General features: G+C 41.7%; 1 protein-coding gene across 1 annotated transcript in view; it reads right to left on the bottom strand.

The window, feature by feature from the left end:
• LOC109910097 (X-linked interleukin-1 receptor accessory protein-like 2) overlaps positions 1–20,364 on the bottom strand; it is a 319,792-nt gene that overhangs the window by 53,623 nt on the left and 245,805 nt on the right. The window contains exon 6 of the mRNA XM_031798117.1: positions 13,982–14,056. Within this exon, the coding sequence (XP_031653977.1) occupies positions 13,982–14,056 (75 nt within the window). The remainder of the gene's footprint in view (positions 1–13,981; positions 14,057–20,364) is intronic.

Here is a 20,364-nt window from a genome sequence, read left to right as displayed (position 1 = left end):
AACAAAATGAAGAATCATTGTGAATGGTATTAAATTGACATTTTAGTCATTTAGCAGACACTCTTAACTAGAGCAACTTACAGTTGCATTTAAGATAGCTAGGTGGGACAACCACAAAAAAAGTCATAGTAAGTACATTTTTCCTCAATCATGTAGCTATCAGCAAAATCAGAGTTAGTAAGGAACATTTTAAAAAAAAGTCAAGTGAGAGTGTTAGAGGTTGCTGTGAGAAAGGGGTGCGAGGGGTGGGTGGGTGGGGGGGGGGTGCTGTGTGATAATTTAAGATACTCTTTGAAGGGGTAGGGTTTCAGATGTTTTTTAAAGATGGGCAGGTACTCTGCTGTCCTAGCTTTAGGGGGAAGTTGGTTCCACCATTGGGGTTACAGGACAGAGATGAGCTTGGACTAGGCTGAGCGGGAGTTGCACTCGCATATGGGTGGAAGGGCCAAGACACCAGAGCTGGCAGAATGGAGAGCTCGGTTTTGGGTGTAGGGTTTGAGCATCCCTTGAAGGTATGGCGGGGCAGTTCCTCTTGCTGCTCTGTAAGCAGTAGTGGAAGCGAGCTTTGACTGGAAGCCAGTGGAATGTGCGGAGGAGCAGGGTGACATGGGAGAACTTGGGAAGTTTGAACACCAGGCGGGCTGCAGCATTCTGGATAAATTGCAGAGGTTTGATGGCACAATCGGGGAGCCCAGCCAACGGTGAGTTGCAGTAGTCCAGACGGGAGATGACAAAGGCCTGGATTAGGACCTGCGCCACTTCCTGTGTGAAGTAGGGTCGTACTCTACGGATGTTTTAGAGCATGAACCTGCAGGAGTGAGTCACTGCCTTGATGCTTGCAGAGGACGACAGGATGTTGTCCAGGGTCACACGAAGGTTCTTTGATCTCTGGGAGGCAGACACTGTGGAGTTGACAACTCCATCTTGAGTAGCTCTATCTTGTCTAGGTTGAGCATGATGTGGTGGGCCCACATCAAAGCTGAGATATCAGCCAGGCACATACAGATGCATGTCACCACCTAGCTGTCAGAAGGGGGTTTAGAGAAAAGTATTTGAGTGTCATCCGAATAACAATGATAGGAAAGACCATGTCAGGATATGACGAAGCAGAGTGCCCTGCTGTCAAGAGAGAAGAGGAGAGGGCCTACATCCGAGCCCTGGGGGACACAAGTCATGGGAGTATGTGGTGCAGACACAGATCCTCTCAATTAAACCTGGTTGGAGCGGCCTGCAAAGAGGATGCAATCCAAAAGTTTGCAGAGCCTGAGACGCCCATCCATGAGAGGGTGGAGAGGAGGATCAGATGATTCACGGTGTCGAAGGCAGAGTCAGAGAGTCAGCTTTGGCAGTGAGGAAAGCCTCTGTGACACAGAGATGAGCAGTCTCGGTTGAGTGACCCGTCTTGAAACCTGAATGGTTAGGGTCAAGAAGGTCGTTCTGAGAGAGATTGCGAGAGAGTTAGTCAGCGATATCAAGGGATACTAGTCTGTAGTTTTTGACGTTACAGGAGTCGAGTGTTAGTTTCTTGAGGAGGGGACCGACTCTGAGATTTTTAAGTCAGAAGGGAGACAGCCAGTAGTCAGGGATGAGTTGATGAGGGAAGTGAGGAATTGGAGAAGGTCTCCAGAAATGGTCTGGAGAAGGGAGGAGAGGATGGGGTTGGGTGGGCAGGTTTTCGGAGGGCCGGTCCTCACTAGTCGCAAGATTTCATCTGGAGAGGTCAAGGTGTAGGGTAGTTCTGTGTGAATGGAACCAGTGGACTCAATAGGCTGAATGAATAGGAAGCAGATGTCGTCAACCTTCTTTTCAAGGTGGTTGACAAAGTCGTTCACAGAGAGGAAGGAGGGAGGGTGTGGAGGACTAAGAAGAGAGGAGAAGGTGAAAAAGAGTTGACTAGGGTTAGAGGCAGAAGCTTGCCATTTAGAGTGATAGAAAGTGGCTTTCGCAGAAGATATAGAGGAAAAGAAGGTAGAGAGGAAGGAGTAGAAGGATGATAGGTCCTCTGATAGGTGCCTGCAGCCCTGTAAGCTCGCAATGAGTCACTCACCCATGGAAAAGGAGGGGAGGGCCGACAGTGAGAGTCATAGGATGCGTAAAGGGAGGAGAGTAGGGTTGAAGAGGCAGAAAAGGGAGACAGGAGAAAGAAGGATTTAGCAGAAGGGAGAGATGATAGCATAGAAGAGGAGATAGTGGGAGAGAGAGAGCGAAGATTGAGATGGCACATGACCATTTGGGTAGGGGCTGAGTGGCTAGGGTTGGAGGAAAGGGAGACAGAAAAGGAAACAAAATAGTGATCAGAGACCAGGAGGGGGATTGCAGTGAGATTAGTAGGCAGACAGCCTCTAGTAAAGATGAGGTCAAGCATATTTCCTGCCTTGTGAGTCGGAGGGGACTGGGAAAGGGTGAGGTCAAAAGAGGCAAGGAGGGAAATAAATTATTCGAAGGCAGAAGTCGGGAGGTTGAAGTCACCAAGTATGAAGAGCAGTGAGCCATCATCAGGAAATGAGCTTACGAAGCTGTCAAAGCTCATTGAGGAACTCTCTAAGTGGGCGATAGGTGACAACAATGAGTGGACAAGTGACAGTGACAGCATGGAATTCAAATGAGGAGATGGACAGGTGAAAGAGGGAGAAAAGAGAAAATCTCCACCTAGGAGAAATGAGTAGCCCTGTGCCACCACTGCGACGACCAGTGTATATCTTGATACAGCATGAGTCACTACTGGGGTGTCACTGTAGAATCATAATTATGAGATAGAGTGAGTAAGGAAACTAGGGCATAAACTTAGAATAGCTATAGGACTGCAACAGATGGAGGGCAAAGATATTTTATTGGGTAGCAGTGGTTGATTGACAACTCTCATCAGGTCTGACCACTGCAGGGTAATTGAAGCTTCTGTCCTCCATTATTGTCTGGTATATCCAGTCTATGAATGCAGGGGACAAGTGGTGCAAGAAACAAGACAAAACATGTCACTTTGTAAAGATGTACAGTATAGAATGGTCAGACTGCACTTATGGGACCCAACAGTAAGTACTGAGAAACTCCTTGACCTCAGGTTGACTCCAGAGAGACTTACTTCATGGAAATGTATGTCAGAAGTACAGGTCTGACAGTGGAAGTGAGAGAGAGAGGGAACAGGGCAATGCAGATCTGTATGAATTAACCTTCAAACTATCCTGACTGAAAAGAGGCACGGATTTAGGTCAAAATTCCATGTGGCAATCTAGAATTAAAACTATTCTGTGGCTGTCTGAAGTTCAGAGGTGACATTCTGAACACATTGGGTCAATACTAATCTTCCTATTCACAATCACATCATGAGCCTCCTAGGGGCCTGCCAGGGATTTCATTTTAATACAAATCTAATTTCACTCAATTTCTTTTGGTTTTGGAAGAGATTGGTGCGGAATTAGAGTTTTAAACTTTGATAGGGTCCCTGCCATGTGCTGAAAAAGGAGAGTACACTGCATGTGTGAGCTATTCATTCAAAATCAATGTTGCATAAGCAACTGTGAGGTTATACTATGGTGTTTTCATACCACTATATTACTGCTTCAAACATGATCCATCGTCTCTGTTGGGAATAGATAAACACACAAACCCCTCAACAACAAATATGAATATATATCAAATACACTCACACTAGAGTACCTTTCCAGGTCAGAGATGCGAAAGGTGACATGCACCTTTCATTAGGAACGGTTTATGCCACAAAGTACTAATTGTTTATGTCAGACATGATCTATGGAAAGAACATTTTTGGTTACCGCACGTTACACAAAACTGCCCCATTGAGGTCACATCTGTCGAAACAGAACACACCTGACCTTCTCCCTCTAAACGTTCACTCCTGAACTAGTGCTATGCAGTTCGTGAACGACTCATTCTTTTTGAATGGTTCTTTTTACTGACTTGAGAGCCATGATTCCTTTTCTGAGTGACTCGTTCATTTTAGTCATTCGTTTGACCTGCTGGCCGCAATGAATTCTACAGCAGGATTAATACGTGCTCCACCGTTGACTCAGGAGAAGTGCTCCGAGCAACAACTGTCTGTCATATATGCAAAATAGATCATGCTGCAGTTAGCATAGAGAAGAAAAATACATGTTCAGAACTGATAATTGATCGCATGGTGCAAGAATGAATGCAATTAATTGATTGTTGAATGTTATGATGGACACAGCTTTGTAAAACCAAAACATACAGTTTATCCTCAACAAACTCGAACTTCGGAACGAATCGTTTAGGGTGCTGCAGTTTTCAAATGATATTGTGCTTATCACCCTCACGGTAGTCAAGCAATGAATTCCGCCAAGAGTCATTCACAATCTAGTCCGTTTGTGGCCACAACTAGACCTCGTTTCAAATGTACACTCTTAGAGAAAAGGGTTCCAAAAGGGTTCTTCGGCTGTCCCCAGAACCATTTTTGGTTCCAGGTAGAACCATTTTTGGTTCCAGGTGGAACCCTTTTGGGTTCCATGTAGAACGCTGGGTTCTAAATGGAACCCAAAAGGGTTCGGCCTGCAACCAAAAAGGGTTTTTCAAAAGGATTTTCCTTGGGTGCAGCCAAAGAACCCTTTAAAATCACCTCTGGGTTCTACATGGAACCCCAAAAGGTTCGACCTGCAACCCAAAAGGGCTTTTCAAAAGGGTTTTCCTTTGGGAACAGCTAAAGAACCATTTACGGTTCTAGATAGCACCTTTTTTTCTAAGAGTGTACAAAGAAATGCTCTTGTTTGTATGCTTAGCTATTGACAAATGCACATTGTATTGAATGTTATGATGGACACAGCTTTGAAGAAATCAAAACATACACACTTTCACAAGTCTCACTCACAAATGACAGCTCCAAAAAGCCCCTTATGGTGAACGACATGTGAACTAGAGGCTTGTAGAATGATGACTATTTCGAGTTTTCAGTTCATCGTTAGCCGGTAGGAGGTCCTGCGTGCTCCGGGCATTACTGACTCAAATGAACGAAATGAGTCGAAAGATTCGTTCATTTGACTGAACGAGTCGAAAAGGTCTGAGTCAGTAAAAAGAGCTGAACGTCCCATCGCTATCCTGAGTGCCACAATTCTTAAAGCGTAAAAACAACCAGACCACACACTGACACCACTAGAGGTCATACATGAAGCTAGCTGTACAGTATATAACTGATTAGTTGGTGACTTGGCATAGTCTTGGTGAGATGTCAAAATGTAGTCAAAGCTTCAATGTAAAAAAATAAAATAACATAATGCGGATACTGATTAATTCAAACCTTTAGGAAAAATATGGGTTTGTTACCACAGTACTAGTTTTTTTTAAAGCATTTTTTTCTCACACATTCTGTAAAGTTCTGTATGATTAAAAAATATATTTTGTAACGTTGCCTGTGGATACCGTAGCTACGTGTCATGCTGTACCGCAGAGCTCACAGAAAGGTCATTAACATTAGGCCTTAAAAGGGCACACAAGCTCCTCATCCACAGCAGTATGTTGAATTTGACTTCACACACACACTGATAACTGGATAAGCCTGCCAGACCCGCAGTCCACAATAACAAGTATATTTGGTCCTGCCCAATACATACACATATCTAATTTCACCCTATCATGAATTTCACCCTAAAAGGGGGTCTTTGAGCGTTCATCTAGTGCCATATCCTTGTAAAGACTTCCTAGTACTACAGATTCAAGGCAAAAGGTATCATGCAATTTCAATAAGGGATTTATTCATGACTAGGCTAGGCACAAAGAGCCTTTTCTGCAGCTTTCAACGTAAAAAAAAAACGGTCAGCATTTGCATTTTAAAAGAACACCTGTGATAGGCATAAATGTGTTGTGAAACAAACCGTGCAAATGGCTTGACATTTTCATTTCACTTGTCGTCCTTTCAAAGGGAGCTGTTGGAGCAGCACAATCAACTGCTGCAATGCACTGGCCTGTCAGGTGGATGTGTCACCTGGCCTGCGCTGTGCTGTGATGTAACCTAGCTCCCAGCAGCCTATAGAGGGATGTGTGTGTTAATACAGAGGCTAGCTTCCTGTTTCTGGTACTCTGGCCATGCCACAGGGTTACCTTTGACCCCAGGACCAGCCCAGTGCCCATTCCCTTAGCGCCAACCGTTTTTATTTAATATCCACTTACTCTCTGGAACAGTGACCAAAAAGTTGATTCCTTTCCCACAGGGTGACAGAGAGAGGTAATTCCATTCCATTATCTCGGTTCTTTTCAGCACAGGATAGAGTTAGACCGATAGGATGTTTGACAATTTGGGACAGATTTTCCTCTGTAGATAGGGGACCTGGGGGATGGTGAGTGACCCTGGTCCTATATTTATTTTCATTTTTTAAACATTTTAAATCAGCCAGATACAATCATACACATAAGAACATCAACGTACAAACGCACACATCTCATCTGCCCAGACCCACATGCTCACACCCTCATCCCTGGTGCTTGCATTATGATTTGCTTTATAGTTGGACTGGTTTTTGAGGCCAGATGCATCGCAAACTGAGTTCTAGAGAAGTGGTGTGTGTGTTTGTGGTGGGGTGAGAGGGATAGAATGAGGTGGGACGAGGGTCTGATTTAGACACATCTGCACGTGTCAAAAGGTTAATGGCACTAATCGACATAAAAACATTGTTGAACTAGTTAAACGGGAAGATAAATTAGTACTAAACATATTCATAGACAACATGGTACAACATGGTACATAATGAATATGATATCTGGTCTCAAGACTATGTGTGCTGTATCAAACTGATAAAAGACAGCAGGGAATTTCAAAATATCTGTCCACAGAGGTGATTTTCACAAGATCATTTACCCCATGTCAATGACTGTGATAGCTAGCTATCTCCCATCCATACACAACACACACTACCGCCTCCGCACTCTAGATGAGCGGCTGTATACTTAGCAGGCAGCACACGCAACATGAAAGGACTTAGAAGGTTGGACTTCTATACACATCCCTAATAGAGCTCTCATGGCTGCTCTCTGTGCTGCAGAGGAGAGGAGAGAAGCTCCTGTCAAGGACAAGTCATTATACCCCTAATTAGCTGCCTTTATTATTATTTTACTACTGATGATCTGACTTGTGCATCTGCATGCTAACAACAGACACAGAGAGAGAGCCAAGCCTAGCCTGGCGATGTGGTCTAGCAACCAGGAGAAAAACATTTATATAGGATACCAAATAATTCCGTTTTTCTGATGTTAACAGGGTAATTACTGTCTTTATCAAGGCTTTGAAGACAGTGGCTTAATTACGGACGAAAAGGAAGTCAATTCTGACTGAAACGAGGTTTGAGGTTCATTTGCTAGTTTGAGGTTCACACTCAACCATTATGGACTATGATCATGGCCAGTAGGCTATCTGCTCTATATTTTGAGGACTATCATATTTCATTTGATCAATGTTAGCAAACTGCCATGTCAAGTTAATCTTTGACTAACTAGTAACGAGTCATGAGGAATGGGACCTCCTTGGGCTTTTGTACACCAGATTGGCAATCTTTAATTATAAAAAGATCAAGAAATATTCCCCCTGCAATTAGAATGACACTGATATCCAGTTGGTCATTCCCCCTGCCTTCCTACCTTGTTATTGTAAACAAAAAAATCTGCAGACCTTTCTGAAACAATCACAAGTGACAGTTTTATTGGCAAGTATATTTTGGGAAACAGAATGACATGAAAATTGAGAACAAAACAGAACAAAAGGATCAGCGAAATGGCAGAACGGAAATTGCAAATGTGGATTTTGGAATGAAACGTGCATGATGATCACTGTCTTTGTTTTTTCTTGGCTTGGTAAAATGTTTTATACTCATACATATTTGATATACAGTACCAGTCAAAAGTTTGGACACACCAACTCATTCCAGGATTTATCTTTATCTTTACTATTTTCTACAATGTAGAATAATAGTGAAGACATCAAAACTATGAAACAATACATATGGAATCATGTAGTAACCAAAAAAGTGTTAAAAATATACAAATATATGTTATATTTGACATTCTTCAAAGAAGCCACCATTTGCCTTGATGACAGCTTTGGAATGCATTTCAATTAACAGGTGTGTGCCTTGTTAAAAGTTAATTTGTGGAATTTCTTTCCTTCTTAATGAGTTTGAGCCAATCAGTTATGTTGTGACAAGGTAGGGGTGGTATACAGAAGATAGCCCTATTTCGGAAAAGACCAACTCCATATCATGGCAAGAACAGCTCAAATAAGCAAAGAGAAACGACAGTCCATTACTTTAAGTGAAGGTCAGTCAATCCGGAAAATTCTAAGAACTTTGAAAGTTTCTTCAAGTGCAGTCGCAATAACCATCAAGCGTTCTGATGAAACTAGCTCTCATGAGAACCGTCACAGGAAAGGAAGACCCAGAGTTACCTCTACTGCAGAGGATAAGTTCATTAGAGGTACCAGCCTCAGAAATTGTAGCCCAAATAAATGCTTCACAGAGTTCAAGTAACAGACACATCCCAACATCAACTGTTCAGAGGAGACTGTGTGAATCAGGCCTTCATGGTTGAATTGCTGCAAAGAAACCACTACCAAAGGATACCAATATGAAGAAGAGACTTGCTTGGACCAAGAAACACGGGCAATGGACATTCAAACGGTGACAATCTGTTCTTGGGTCTGATGAGTCCTAATTTGAGATTTTTGGTTCCAACCGGCACGTCTTTGTGAGACGCAGAGTAGGTGGACGTATGAGAAGGTGTGTGGGTGCTATGCTGGTGACACTGTCAGTAATTTATTTAAAATTCAAGGAGTGATGGAGTGCTATCAGATGACCTGGCCTCCACAATCACCCGACCTCAACCCAATTGAGATGGTTAGGGATTAGTTCGACCACAGAGTGAAGGAAAAGCAGCCAACAAGTGCTCAGCATATGTGGGAACTCCTTCAAGACTTTTGGAAAAGCATTCCAGGTGAAGCTGTTTGACAGAATTCCAAGAGTGTGCAACACTGTCATCAAGGCAAAGGGTGGCTACTTTAAAGAATCTAAAATCAAAAATATATTTGGATTTGTATAACACTTTTTTGGTTACTACATGATTCCAAATCTGTTATTTCATAGTTTTGATGTATTATTCTACAATGTAGAAAATAGTAAAAATAAAGAAAAACCCTTGAATGAGTAGGTGTGTACAAACTTTTGATTGGTACTGTAAATCATATACTACTGTGTACTATACACATTGTTTGAAACAAATAAAGTAAATATGCCATATATAGCAACTTCAAAGGTAACCTGGCATTAAAAGTACATTATCGCTCTAACAAACCATCACGAATTAGCTTCCTTTTTATTCTGAGAGTTGTGTCAAAGGAATTAATGTTTATTAATATTAGGCTCTGTTAATGTACGTCAGTTCCAAGAAGAGGTAGAATGACCTACTGCCAGAAGCTAAGACCTTTATAAATGTGTACTACATACTGTATGGGGCGTACAGTGTAAGCATGGGAATAAACACACAGCAAACACATCATAAAACAATAAGCTGAAGACAAAGCTTTTCCTACTGCCATAATACTCTGCGGTTGATCAATGTTAAGTATTACAACTTGATTCTGTAGTTCTCAGATACACACAACACACAGCAGGATTCTGTACCCCACCCCACTGACTCCTCTCCTCCTCTTACTCTCCCCCTCTCTCCCTCACTCAAGGTTGCAAACACAGCTAATTAACATATTTATGAGTCTTGCAACCAACTCTGATGACAAATTATAGTGAGAGAGATATGTTCCTACACAGAGCGCAATCCCTCTGCCGTTACTCTATCATTCTGACACCCAGCTCTCTCTGCGCTCAACGGGATGGGCCTCCAACTCTGTTTCCTGTCACTCTCTGGATATTTATATCAAGCATAAATACCCAGACACTGATGGAGTGCCAATCCACCCCTCCGCATTACAGAGACATATTTGTCTTCCTATGTGTCACAAATTCCAAGAAACTGAAGAGCCAAGCAGAAGCAGGAGATGCTGGAGCCATGCTTGGTGCACTGTGGGGGAACTGAATGCATTCACATAATTGGATTGGCCTACGTGAGGATGACACTGCCCGTTTGTCACCGACCCTGTGATTAGATCAAGGTGAATATGTGGGAATGTGGCGTTCATTCAACAGTGGTATTTATGGTCTGGCATTTTGGGTTATTGCACACCTGAGGTCAAGACAAACTACAGATGTAGGATCTTAATTTGATCATCCTGTTGTTGCAGGAAATGCAAACTTGTAATGTATTCTAAGTTTAAAAATGCTTCTAAAGTTGGTCATTTGCACTTTTATTTTATTTGACTTGATTTGCCCTAACTAAAAATGTATCAGCCCCTACAAAAAGGTCCATTAATTTTAATCCACACAAGAATTCACATTTCCTGTTGCTGCAGGATAAATATTTTTTCCTGCTCTGAGAAACTAGTCAAATTAAGATCCTACATCTATATACAGTATGAGGATTTTGCTCATGATATGACATTAATGCACAAAAAATAGGCACTTTTTGAGATGAATAATGTGCTTTCCTGGAACATCGTGCTAACAATACCCCCCCACCCTCCTCCTGCAGTGTATCCATCTAGTCAGGAGCCTCAGTGTACTCTCAGGCATTCTGTCTTAATATGGCCTCTCCTCTCCTCCTCCTCTGCTGGAAGGGCCTTCGTGGCGTGGGGCTGTCCATGAAGAGTAGGCAGAACCACAGACAGAGCAGAGACACAGCGGCACAACGCTCTCCTCTCCTTGGTCCTCTCCTTTATCGTGTCACTCCTCTCAGATGCTCCGGCGGCTAATCAGGCGCCCTGTGGCTAATAATAGGCCCTTCTCGTGTAAAGGGTACGGGGGAGCTGATTTCCATGGAGCTATTAAATCTTCTCTGCACTTAGCGTCTCCTCAGCTAATAAACACTGACAGCTGTGGCCTAATGGTCCAGCCTCCAGAACTCACCACAGTGCCTGCCGCACAACAATTAATTACCAATTTTGTGGGGCTACAGGTTCTTGTCAAGGAGCCCTTTCCTTTTTCAGGGGACGCTGCTGTTTTGCCCATTTGAGGAGGAGCAGTTAACAGCTCACATTTAATTTGATGAGATGCGGATTGGATATCATATAGAAGGACTTAATTCAATCTGTTAGGTCTCTTGAGCCATAAGCATATTCACATTCAAGTCATAAATGTTTTATATGGATTACAAGGTTTAATGGTAAGGGACAGGTTGATCAAATCTACATCCATATTTATTCCAGCTTTTGTTAATTTCAACAGTCTCAATATTTGTTAGTCTATAAGTATAACAAAACTGTGTGTCAGTTAGAGATAGTGTCACTCTTCCTACTTTTTTGTTATTGCAGATAAAGCAACAATGACAACAAGACTGGCTATAGTCATGGCTCACAAAGCTGTAAATATCTTTTTGTTATTAGGGTGCCTATTTCAGTACAAATGACCAGTTCCTTAGCTTCAGAGGGAGAATGGATCCTTGAGAAAGACATTACTTTAGCAACACCCAAGGTTTATACTTTCTCTCCTTCAAGCAGCCCAGACCATTCCCTGTTCCCTATCTATTCATCATTCAAACAAACATCTTAACATAAAAAGGCCTTTTTTCATATCAAATACATAACGTCGATATGAAATCCTTGTACCCATCATTGCTGTTGGTTAAAAAAACAACAACAACATAAGAGAAATTGACAATATTGTAGGAGGAAGTTGTGTTTACACTTCACGAACAATTCTTAACATACAGTGCGTTCACTCATACGGCAATGCCTTTGGAGAAAACGCCCACCACACACACACCCTGCCAGAGATATTTTTTTTCCCTGTATCAGGCGTAGTTAGGGGTTCTTTCTCCAGACGCCCGGTCACTCGATAAATCCTGATGCGCATGGATGCAATGCCTGTGACAGAAGGTGTGACATCCATTGTAGGGCGCAGGGGGCTTGCTGGATGAGAGAGATTTATGCTGTGTTATACAGACTGCTCACTCTATTAAGTTTAATTGGGTTGGGGCTGCCCGACTCTTCATCCTATCAGAAATATAATAACCGCGCAGAGAAAGGTAACGATTGAGAATGGCAAAGCAGTAAAGATATTTATTCCATAGGAAGAACTGCAATAAATGTCCTGGGGTTGTATCGCAAGGCAAATAAGGTCCAGTTTGTCTGTTATCCAGAAAGCTATTATGCACTGATTGGGTAACAGGGTTGTTCTTAAACTGGTAAAAATACACATCATTTGTAAAACAGCTTGGATTCAGCCTGTTTTCGTCTAGCAAGACTACTGAACAATGAGGGTAATTGGTGTACCAAGTGCCAATCACCCACAGAACACCTTGGCCTAGAGCAGAGTATACAATTACTGTATCTGTAAAGCAAGGCTAACAAAAGTCCAAATGAAGTAACTTCTCATGGAAACCGTAAAATGACATGCAACAATGTAGTAGAACTGAATAGTGTTCACAATATGGCAGAACTGAATGTGTACACTGCACAAGGTAGTAGAGTGCTAAGCCAACCCATCATATCGGAGCCAGTTGTTAGGTGAAGTGTATTATTTAAATACTGAACAGTGAAGAAGAGGAAGGAGGAGGAGAAGAAGAAGAAGACAACGACATCTCCTTGGCTCTGCAGGAGCTCGGAAACTCCATCTCTTCAGCTGTCTCCTCCCAGTCTCTGTGTTGATGCATGTGGAATAATGGCCTATAATTTACCCCAACTTGACAGCTTAAATATGCCTTCCTCGCACTTGTTTTGTTATTGTCAACTGGTCCTGAGCTCCAGAATAAGATTTGAAGAGTGCTTGTATATCTCGCAGGCAGGGCTTTTTACATGGTAAGTGCCGAAAGCACATTGTAGTATGAATATGTGGTGGAAACGTTCCGGTAAAATGTTTTAAATTAAGTGTAATTTTGACACAATCATTGTATTGGACACAGATTTGAAAGAATTGTGTTGTTTCACGCTGATAACAGTGGATTTTGGCCCTTTTATTAAAATGTTTGTTACGGTTTTCTTGTGTCGAAGGAGAGGAGGACCAAAATGCAGCGTGATTATCTCGATACATCTTTAATAAAGAATATAACGAACAATACAAAACCACTCAATGTAACGTGAAAAAACCAAACCAGCCCCATCTGGTGCAAACAAACACAGCGACAGGAACAATCACCCACAAAACACTCAAAGAATATGGCTGCCTAAATATGGTTCCCAATCAGAGACAACGATAAACACCTGCCTCTGATTGAGAACCACTCCAGGCAACCATAGACTTTTCTAGACAACCCCACTAACCACAATTCCATAACCTACAAAAAAAAAACTAGACAAAACACACCACATAAATAACCCATGTCACACCCTGGCCTGACCAAAATAATAAAGAAAACACAAAATACTAAGACCAGGGCGTGACAATGTTCTAGCCTACATTGTACAAGGTGCAGGAGAATGAGCTGAGAGGCTACGGCTGGGCACCTCCCCCAGGTTAGAACAAGCTCATAATTAAATATGGAAACAAGGGTCAGGGGAATACTGCATGCCAGTGGTAATGCTGTGTTCTGTTTTGATCTCTCTGAACATGTGCCTGCCTTGTGTGTTATACTTTCTCTTAGCCCCCAGATGTATGTATTGCAAATGCCCTCTCAGGCATTTTTGGCTGATTGCAGCAACACTTTTTAATGGGGTTGACTCAGGCATTAGAATGCAGTGTTGGTGATCACTCTGCTGCTGTACAGTAGAGGACATTCCAACAAACAGAGCTCCAAAACTATATATTGACACAGCAATTGCAATGTATCCCCATCCAAAAGGCACTGCAGTAAAATGCATTTTGAAGAACAGGCCAGCCCGGTTGGAGAGAAAGCAGCAAGGAGCCCCTGACTATTGCAGTCTATAATTACACTTGTCTGCTCTATGGAGAGGAGACCGTTAGCACTGGCTCCCATGGGGAAGACTTACCCGGTTGGACATCTATAACACTGGCCTGTCTCTCAGTGGGGAACAGGACCTTCGGGGGTCTGGTTGTGAGGAGAGCTGTAAAAGAACAAGCACACATTGAGAGATAGGACAGACAGTAGGGGGAAAATAAACATATTGTTGTGTAGGCGATTACACAGCTTCTCATACTGAGCGATGTTGAGAGGATCAGTAATCCATGCAAATAGAATGGAGCTGTTTCAGTGCCCGCATAACTCTTCCACAAACATCATTTACAAATATCATTATATTATATACTGTAATCAGTTAGCTTGTGGGAACACCAGCAATTTGCTGAGGAGTGCTGAGTTGTATCATTCTAAAATGCAGATGCACACACACACACAATTTCAGTTTGAGGACACTAGAAAGGGGAAATGTGTAAATTAGAACCACTTCAGACCTCAAGAGACGTGTATTACCAGGACAGTTAGCAGAGTGTGGGATACAGAAGTGAGCTGAATAATCGTGGGCCACTTTGATCATGTAAAAACTCGGTAGATTAATTACATAAAATCATCTAGAGATATGCTCTAAAAACACTGAAAGTATTTGATCTCCTGGAGTTTAGTTAAGAGTGGTGAAGTGGTTTCTGTGCTTTAGAATATCCTGACAAAGGTAAATTAAAGCCGACACAGTATTTAAAAGCTGGGTGCACACATGAGTGAGAGAACTTTGTGTTATAGGGCTAGCTATATTTGAAGGGAAACATCGCAGCAGCAAGCTTTCATGTTTACAGTTTGAGAGACACACTTGGATAGAACTGTATTGGTGCTAGAACTGCCTGACACGCTCATTATATCTGTGAGTTTTAAAATGCTTGTTTTCTTTGTATTTAGCTGCATAATCTATTTTTCTAGAGCATTAAAGCCAACATAAAGAAACCAACTTGTTAAAAAGAATCATTCGGAACTTTCCAAGCCATTTTCTAACGGTCAGAATATTATCTACGAATGTAATCCTTGTACAATACAAGACAAACTTGCTGCGTGAAAAGTTCAAATTGCAGTTGCCCTGTACATAAAAATGGTCATAATGAATATAATGTGCAGAGTCAGCAAAAATATTGACACTGCATTCACTGTATACACAAACACTAATGATATAAACAGCAATGAGGTTAGTTTGTTCTGCATATCTGGCAGTGCACAGTTTACTCTGTCCATTCACCGGGAGAAAAGGGGCCAAAACCCTCAGAGCAACCTTCAATTCAAGGAGAGAGAAGAAAATTGTATGTTATGAACATTTTTATCTTTTTGGCCCCCACTTAATTTTCTCTCCATTGTATGAGGAGCGGCGGTAGCGGGAGTGAGGGATGAAGCTGGGACCCCTCATCCATCTTGGGGGGACAGCTGGAGCTTTAGCATGCAAATGAAAGCTATCATTCTTGTCAAGCAAGGAGCCAGAGAGAGCCCACACGCCTGCAGACCCACAGCCACTTAATATTCTCCACCCGGCAGGACCACCCTCGATGGGTGCCGACCCTTCCCGGCCCCTTTGCAGCCCCTGTAGGTCACCTACGGCCGGACCCCTATCTGCGGCACCACCTTGCTCCCGAGAGAGCAGCCCCCTCAGCTCAGGGGCCCTCTCTCCATAGAGAGAGAGATAACACTCACTTGGACACACAAATTAAGTGTTAACATTTTGCCATGCTTAGGCCTTATTGATAATACTCCTCAAAGGGAACACATCAAACACAGTGTGGCTATGGTATGGGAATGTTCTGTACATATCAACACAGTGTGGCTATGGTATGGGAATGTTCTGTACATATCAACACAGTGTGGCTATGGTATGGGAATGTTCTGTACATATCAACACAGTGTGGCTATGGTATGGGAATGTTCTGTACATATCAACACAGTGTGGCTATGGTATGGGAATGTTCTGTACATATCAACACAGTGTGGCTATGGTATGGGAATGTTCTGTACATATCAACACAGTGTGGCTATGGTATGGGAATGTTCTGTACATATCAACACAGTGTGGCTATGGTATGGGAATGTTCTGTACATATCAACACAGTGTGGCTATGGTATGGGAATGTTCTGTACATATCAACACAGTCAACTCTTTATTTACCACTGCAGTTTGAAACTTCACATCTGCATATTCCTAAGCAGAATTCTGCTCTGGAACTTGAAAGTAAGCAACCCTGAGATGATCCTTCCTCTCCCTGACAAGTACTTAGCCTGGTTTGCTTTTAAATGTGGGGTAAAATTCTCAAATATTACGGTAATCTTAAAGATCTTCAAAATAATTTTCCCCCCGGCTGCACAATTTTACACTCTGTCCGTTTCCCCTCATGAATTTTCAGAGCCCCTGTTGCAATATTCAGTATACTTGACTTGTGTGTGTTTGTATCCACTTTGCTAATGCACTACAGAGGGAAATGCTGAGCTTTCATGTAGTTTAAATGGATTCAGAGTCAAATTTGCATTGGAAATAACACTACTGGAGCAGGGTGTGAAATGTTCCTTCAGAGTAGTAACATGTGTGATGTTTTCGATTGGTCTTCTGAAAACATGACAAAACATGGCAGTAAGTGTGTTGTCACAAATGCTTATTACGTAAGTGAAGTGGTCAAACAATATGGGATATCTCAAAGCACACCTCTAGCCGTTCAAAGGCAACTATACGTGTACAGCTGGAAAAGCATTGATTTTTTGCCCTGCAATACAACTCAAGGCATTGACTGATGTCACTGTGAGAAAAAAGGCAAGCACTTAAAATGATTTCAATGGGCTATTAACAAGGAAGAGACTGATTTGGCCTTGTTTTGAAGATTGCTCATTAAGAAATGCTAGCGTCATGACTTGGGGGTGTTGTTAGAGATGTGGGTGTTTTATGTTCACACATCGTGCCCTGGCAGTTACTGTTGTTTGTCCCTCCAGAGCCACCGTAGCAACAACATAGCCACTATCACTTCCTAAAAATAGAATGAATCGAAGACAAATCAAGAAATCTGTCATTAATGTAGATGTTTTTGCAGAGGAGGTCATAATCATGCAATTTTTCCATCTAGCTAAAGTGCAGTATTTCTCAAGAAAAAAAAACGAGTCACTGCATACAAATGTATCTAGTCGGGAAAGTCTGGCTGTGCGTTCAGGACTGATTTCTGAGAACAATTACATGTCTATAACTTCATAATCTGCAAGCTGTCAAACTATCATAAATAAAGCACAAGCTACACGACTCCTTTAGTTAAAAGAACAAACCTTTCGACTCATTTCGTTTATTTGAGTCAGTAAATCACAGACCTTGCAGGACCCCCTACCAGCGAACGATGAACACTAAAAACTCGATAGAGTCATGGTTCTACAAGCCTCTCGTTCACAATAGGAGGCTTATTGGAGCTGGCATTTGTGACCGAGACTTGTAAAAGTCTACTTTAAACAATGTATATTTGTTGATTGATAGGCATACAAATATGACTATTTCTTGATACATTTGAAAAGAGGTCTAATTGTGGCCGGAATCGGACTAGATTGTGAATGACTCTTAGCGGACCTTATTGCTTGACTGCTGTGAGAGGGATAAGCACAATATCGTATTGCCGCTGAGCCGGAGGAGCGTATATCAATCCTACTGTAGGACACATTCTTGTCAGTTGAACGACTAAAATTAACAAGTCTGTCAGAAAAACAAATCATGTCTTTCGAGTCTGTAAAAAGAGTTGTTCAAAAATAACGAATAGTTCGCGAACTTCACATCATTAACTAGCAGGCACATTGATCAGTCAACCAGGCCAAAATCAGCTTATCAAGTCACTGGCGAGTGGCGATGTGTGTGCTTCGGTGCCGTTTAGTTTTTTTTGACAACTTTCTCACTATCTTGATTAAGAAACAGTATAAAATAAATAATACAAATTGTTTTGAAAATATAGTTTTACACTAATACAATCGCTCAGGTAGAGATTTTCTTTAACAAGTAATATCATTTTTTCCCTCTCAAATAGATAGGTGTCAAAATGATTGGCACCCCTAAAGATTCTTATAAATAAAATCAAACAAAATGAAATCTGCATTAACATTCTACTTTTGAAATGAATCTCAGTTTAAGGAACTGTATTGTGGCCTTACATGGCTTTACACACATGTAAAATCCTTTTGTCATCCATCACCATGGAATTTGGCAAGGAACTCACAAACAAAAAAAGAGACAAAATGGTTGTTGACCTTCATAAATCAGGCAATGGGTACAAAAAAAATCAAAAAGACATAGGCTTCAGATATGTAGGTAACCTCACTGTTTAGCCACCCCCTGGAAAGATCCGTATGTTTCTTTACCCCTTACTTTACGCACACATTTTTGTGGTCACCATCCCTTCAAATTCTCACTGTCAATCGTGAACGATAAATGACTTTTCATGGTGAAATATCCATCCAGTATCTTCCTGCTAACTATTTGATTTCTATAAGTTTCATGGGAATATGCATTTAGATCTTCTTAGTTATGTACAGTGTTGTTTTCAAATTATGTACAGTGAGCACAGTTTTGAGCAAATGGTGTTAACAAACTTTAGCACACCTGTGATTTGTTTCAATCAAAGCACATATTGTGCATAGTGGGGAGCGCTGTTGGGTTGTGGTCACATGAGGAAAAAAACATCATCCTAAAATAAGTGGTGTTTTTTCTCTTACAGTAGTATTATACTATGCTATTATATTTGTTCTGTTATGTCGAATACTATCATTATGGGATCTTGCAGAAATGTATTCAGATATGATCTAACTTTATTAAACGAGCACCATTCGCCAGAGCAGCCTATTCTCTATGACTAAAGAAGAGACTGTATGTAAAGTAAAGAATCCCGCACATGTGCAGAATCATCGGGACCTTTAGCTGTCAGTAAGAAAGGTCCAGAAAAGTCTGCAGCCATGCCGAAAAAAAAATATATATACCACTTACCACTTTTAGGGCGACAATGTATCTTGTCCCCACGCACAGTGAGAAGATGGTTTGGAGGCACAGAAAAATCCAAGGGCCAAAGTTAGAGAATTACAGAACTTGGTCGCATCTTCAGGTCACCATGTCTCCAAATCTACAATTAGACGCTAGTTCCATGCCAATAGGCTCTTTGGAAGGGTTGCCAGAAAAAAACCTTGTGTGCAACCAACAAATGTAAATGCCTAGAGTTTTGCTTATTAAGGGCATTGGCACTTCGATTGGAACCAGTGCTATGGTCAGATGACAGGAAGATAAACGCTCTTTGGCCAAGCACACCAGTGGTGGATTTGGGGTAGAAAAAAGGATGCATGTGCAGAAAATAACCTCAGACACAATATATATAAAAGTATATGGACACCCCTTCAAATTACTGGGTCCGGCTATTTCAGTCACACCCGTTGCTTAAAGGTGTATAGAAATTGAGCACACAGCCATGCAATCTCCATAGACAACCATTGGCAGTAAAAATGGCATTACTGCTGAGCTCAGTGACTTTCAACATGGCACCTTCATAGGATGCAACATTTTCCTGCTATAAGTGCTGTTATTTTGAAGTGGAAACGTCTAGGAGCAAAAACGGCTGCTCCTAGACGTTGCTGGTAACACTGTCAGTGATATATTTAGAATTCAAGGTACACTTAACCAGCATGGTTACCACAGCATTCTGCAGCGATACGCCATCCCAACTGGTTTGCTCTTAGTGGGACTATCATTTGTTTTCAACAGGACAATCACCCAACACACCTCCAGGCTGTGTAAGGGCTATTTGACCAAGAAGGAGAGTAATGGAGTACTGCATCAGAAGACTTAACCATCACAATCACCCGACCAGAACACAATTGAGGTGGTTTGGGATGAGTTGGACTCGGGTGTGAAGGATAAGCAGCCAACAAGTGCTCAGCATATGTGGTAACTCCTTCAAGACTGTTGGGAAAAGCACTCCAGGTGAAGCTGGTTGAGAGATTGCCAAGAGTGTGCAAAGTTGTCATCAAGGCAAAGGGTGGCTACTTTGAAGAATCTCAAATTAGTTAGATTAGTTGAACACTTTTTTGGTTACTACATTATTCCATATGTGTTTTTTCATAGTTGTGATGTCTTCACTGTTATTCTACAATGTGGAAAATAGTACAAATAAAGAAAAAACCTTGAATGGACTGGTACTGTAGCTCAGTATTTATTTTATACAGTCTTTTTTGCTCATCTTTATCAAGGCTTCATTATAATTGCAGGTGGAGCAATTGTTGTTAGTCATATCCTAATGATACTGTACTTTGCCTATGTTACTAAGGGAAAACTGTAACAATTTAATAAAAACATTAGTAAACCTTTTCAACATGCCACCAAACGAATTCTACCTGCTATTTTACCTGCTATTCTACTACATTACAAGAATACAGTTGTATCGATCAATA

The sequence above is a fragment of the Oncorhynchus kisutch genome, linkage group LG19 (assembly GCF_002021735.2).
Source record: "Oncorhynchus kisutch isolate 150728-3 linkage group LG19, Okis_V2, whole genome shotgun sequence".
Classification (NCBI taxonomy): Eukaryota; Metazoa; Chordata; class Actinopteri; order Salmoniformes; family Salmonidae; genus Oncorhynchus; species Oncorhynchus kisutch.
The sequence above is the reverse complement of the archived record's forward strand: the minus strand, read 5'-3'. Positions and strand labels throughout refer to the sequence as shown.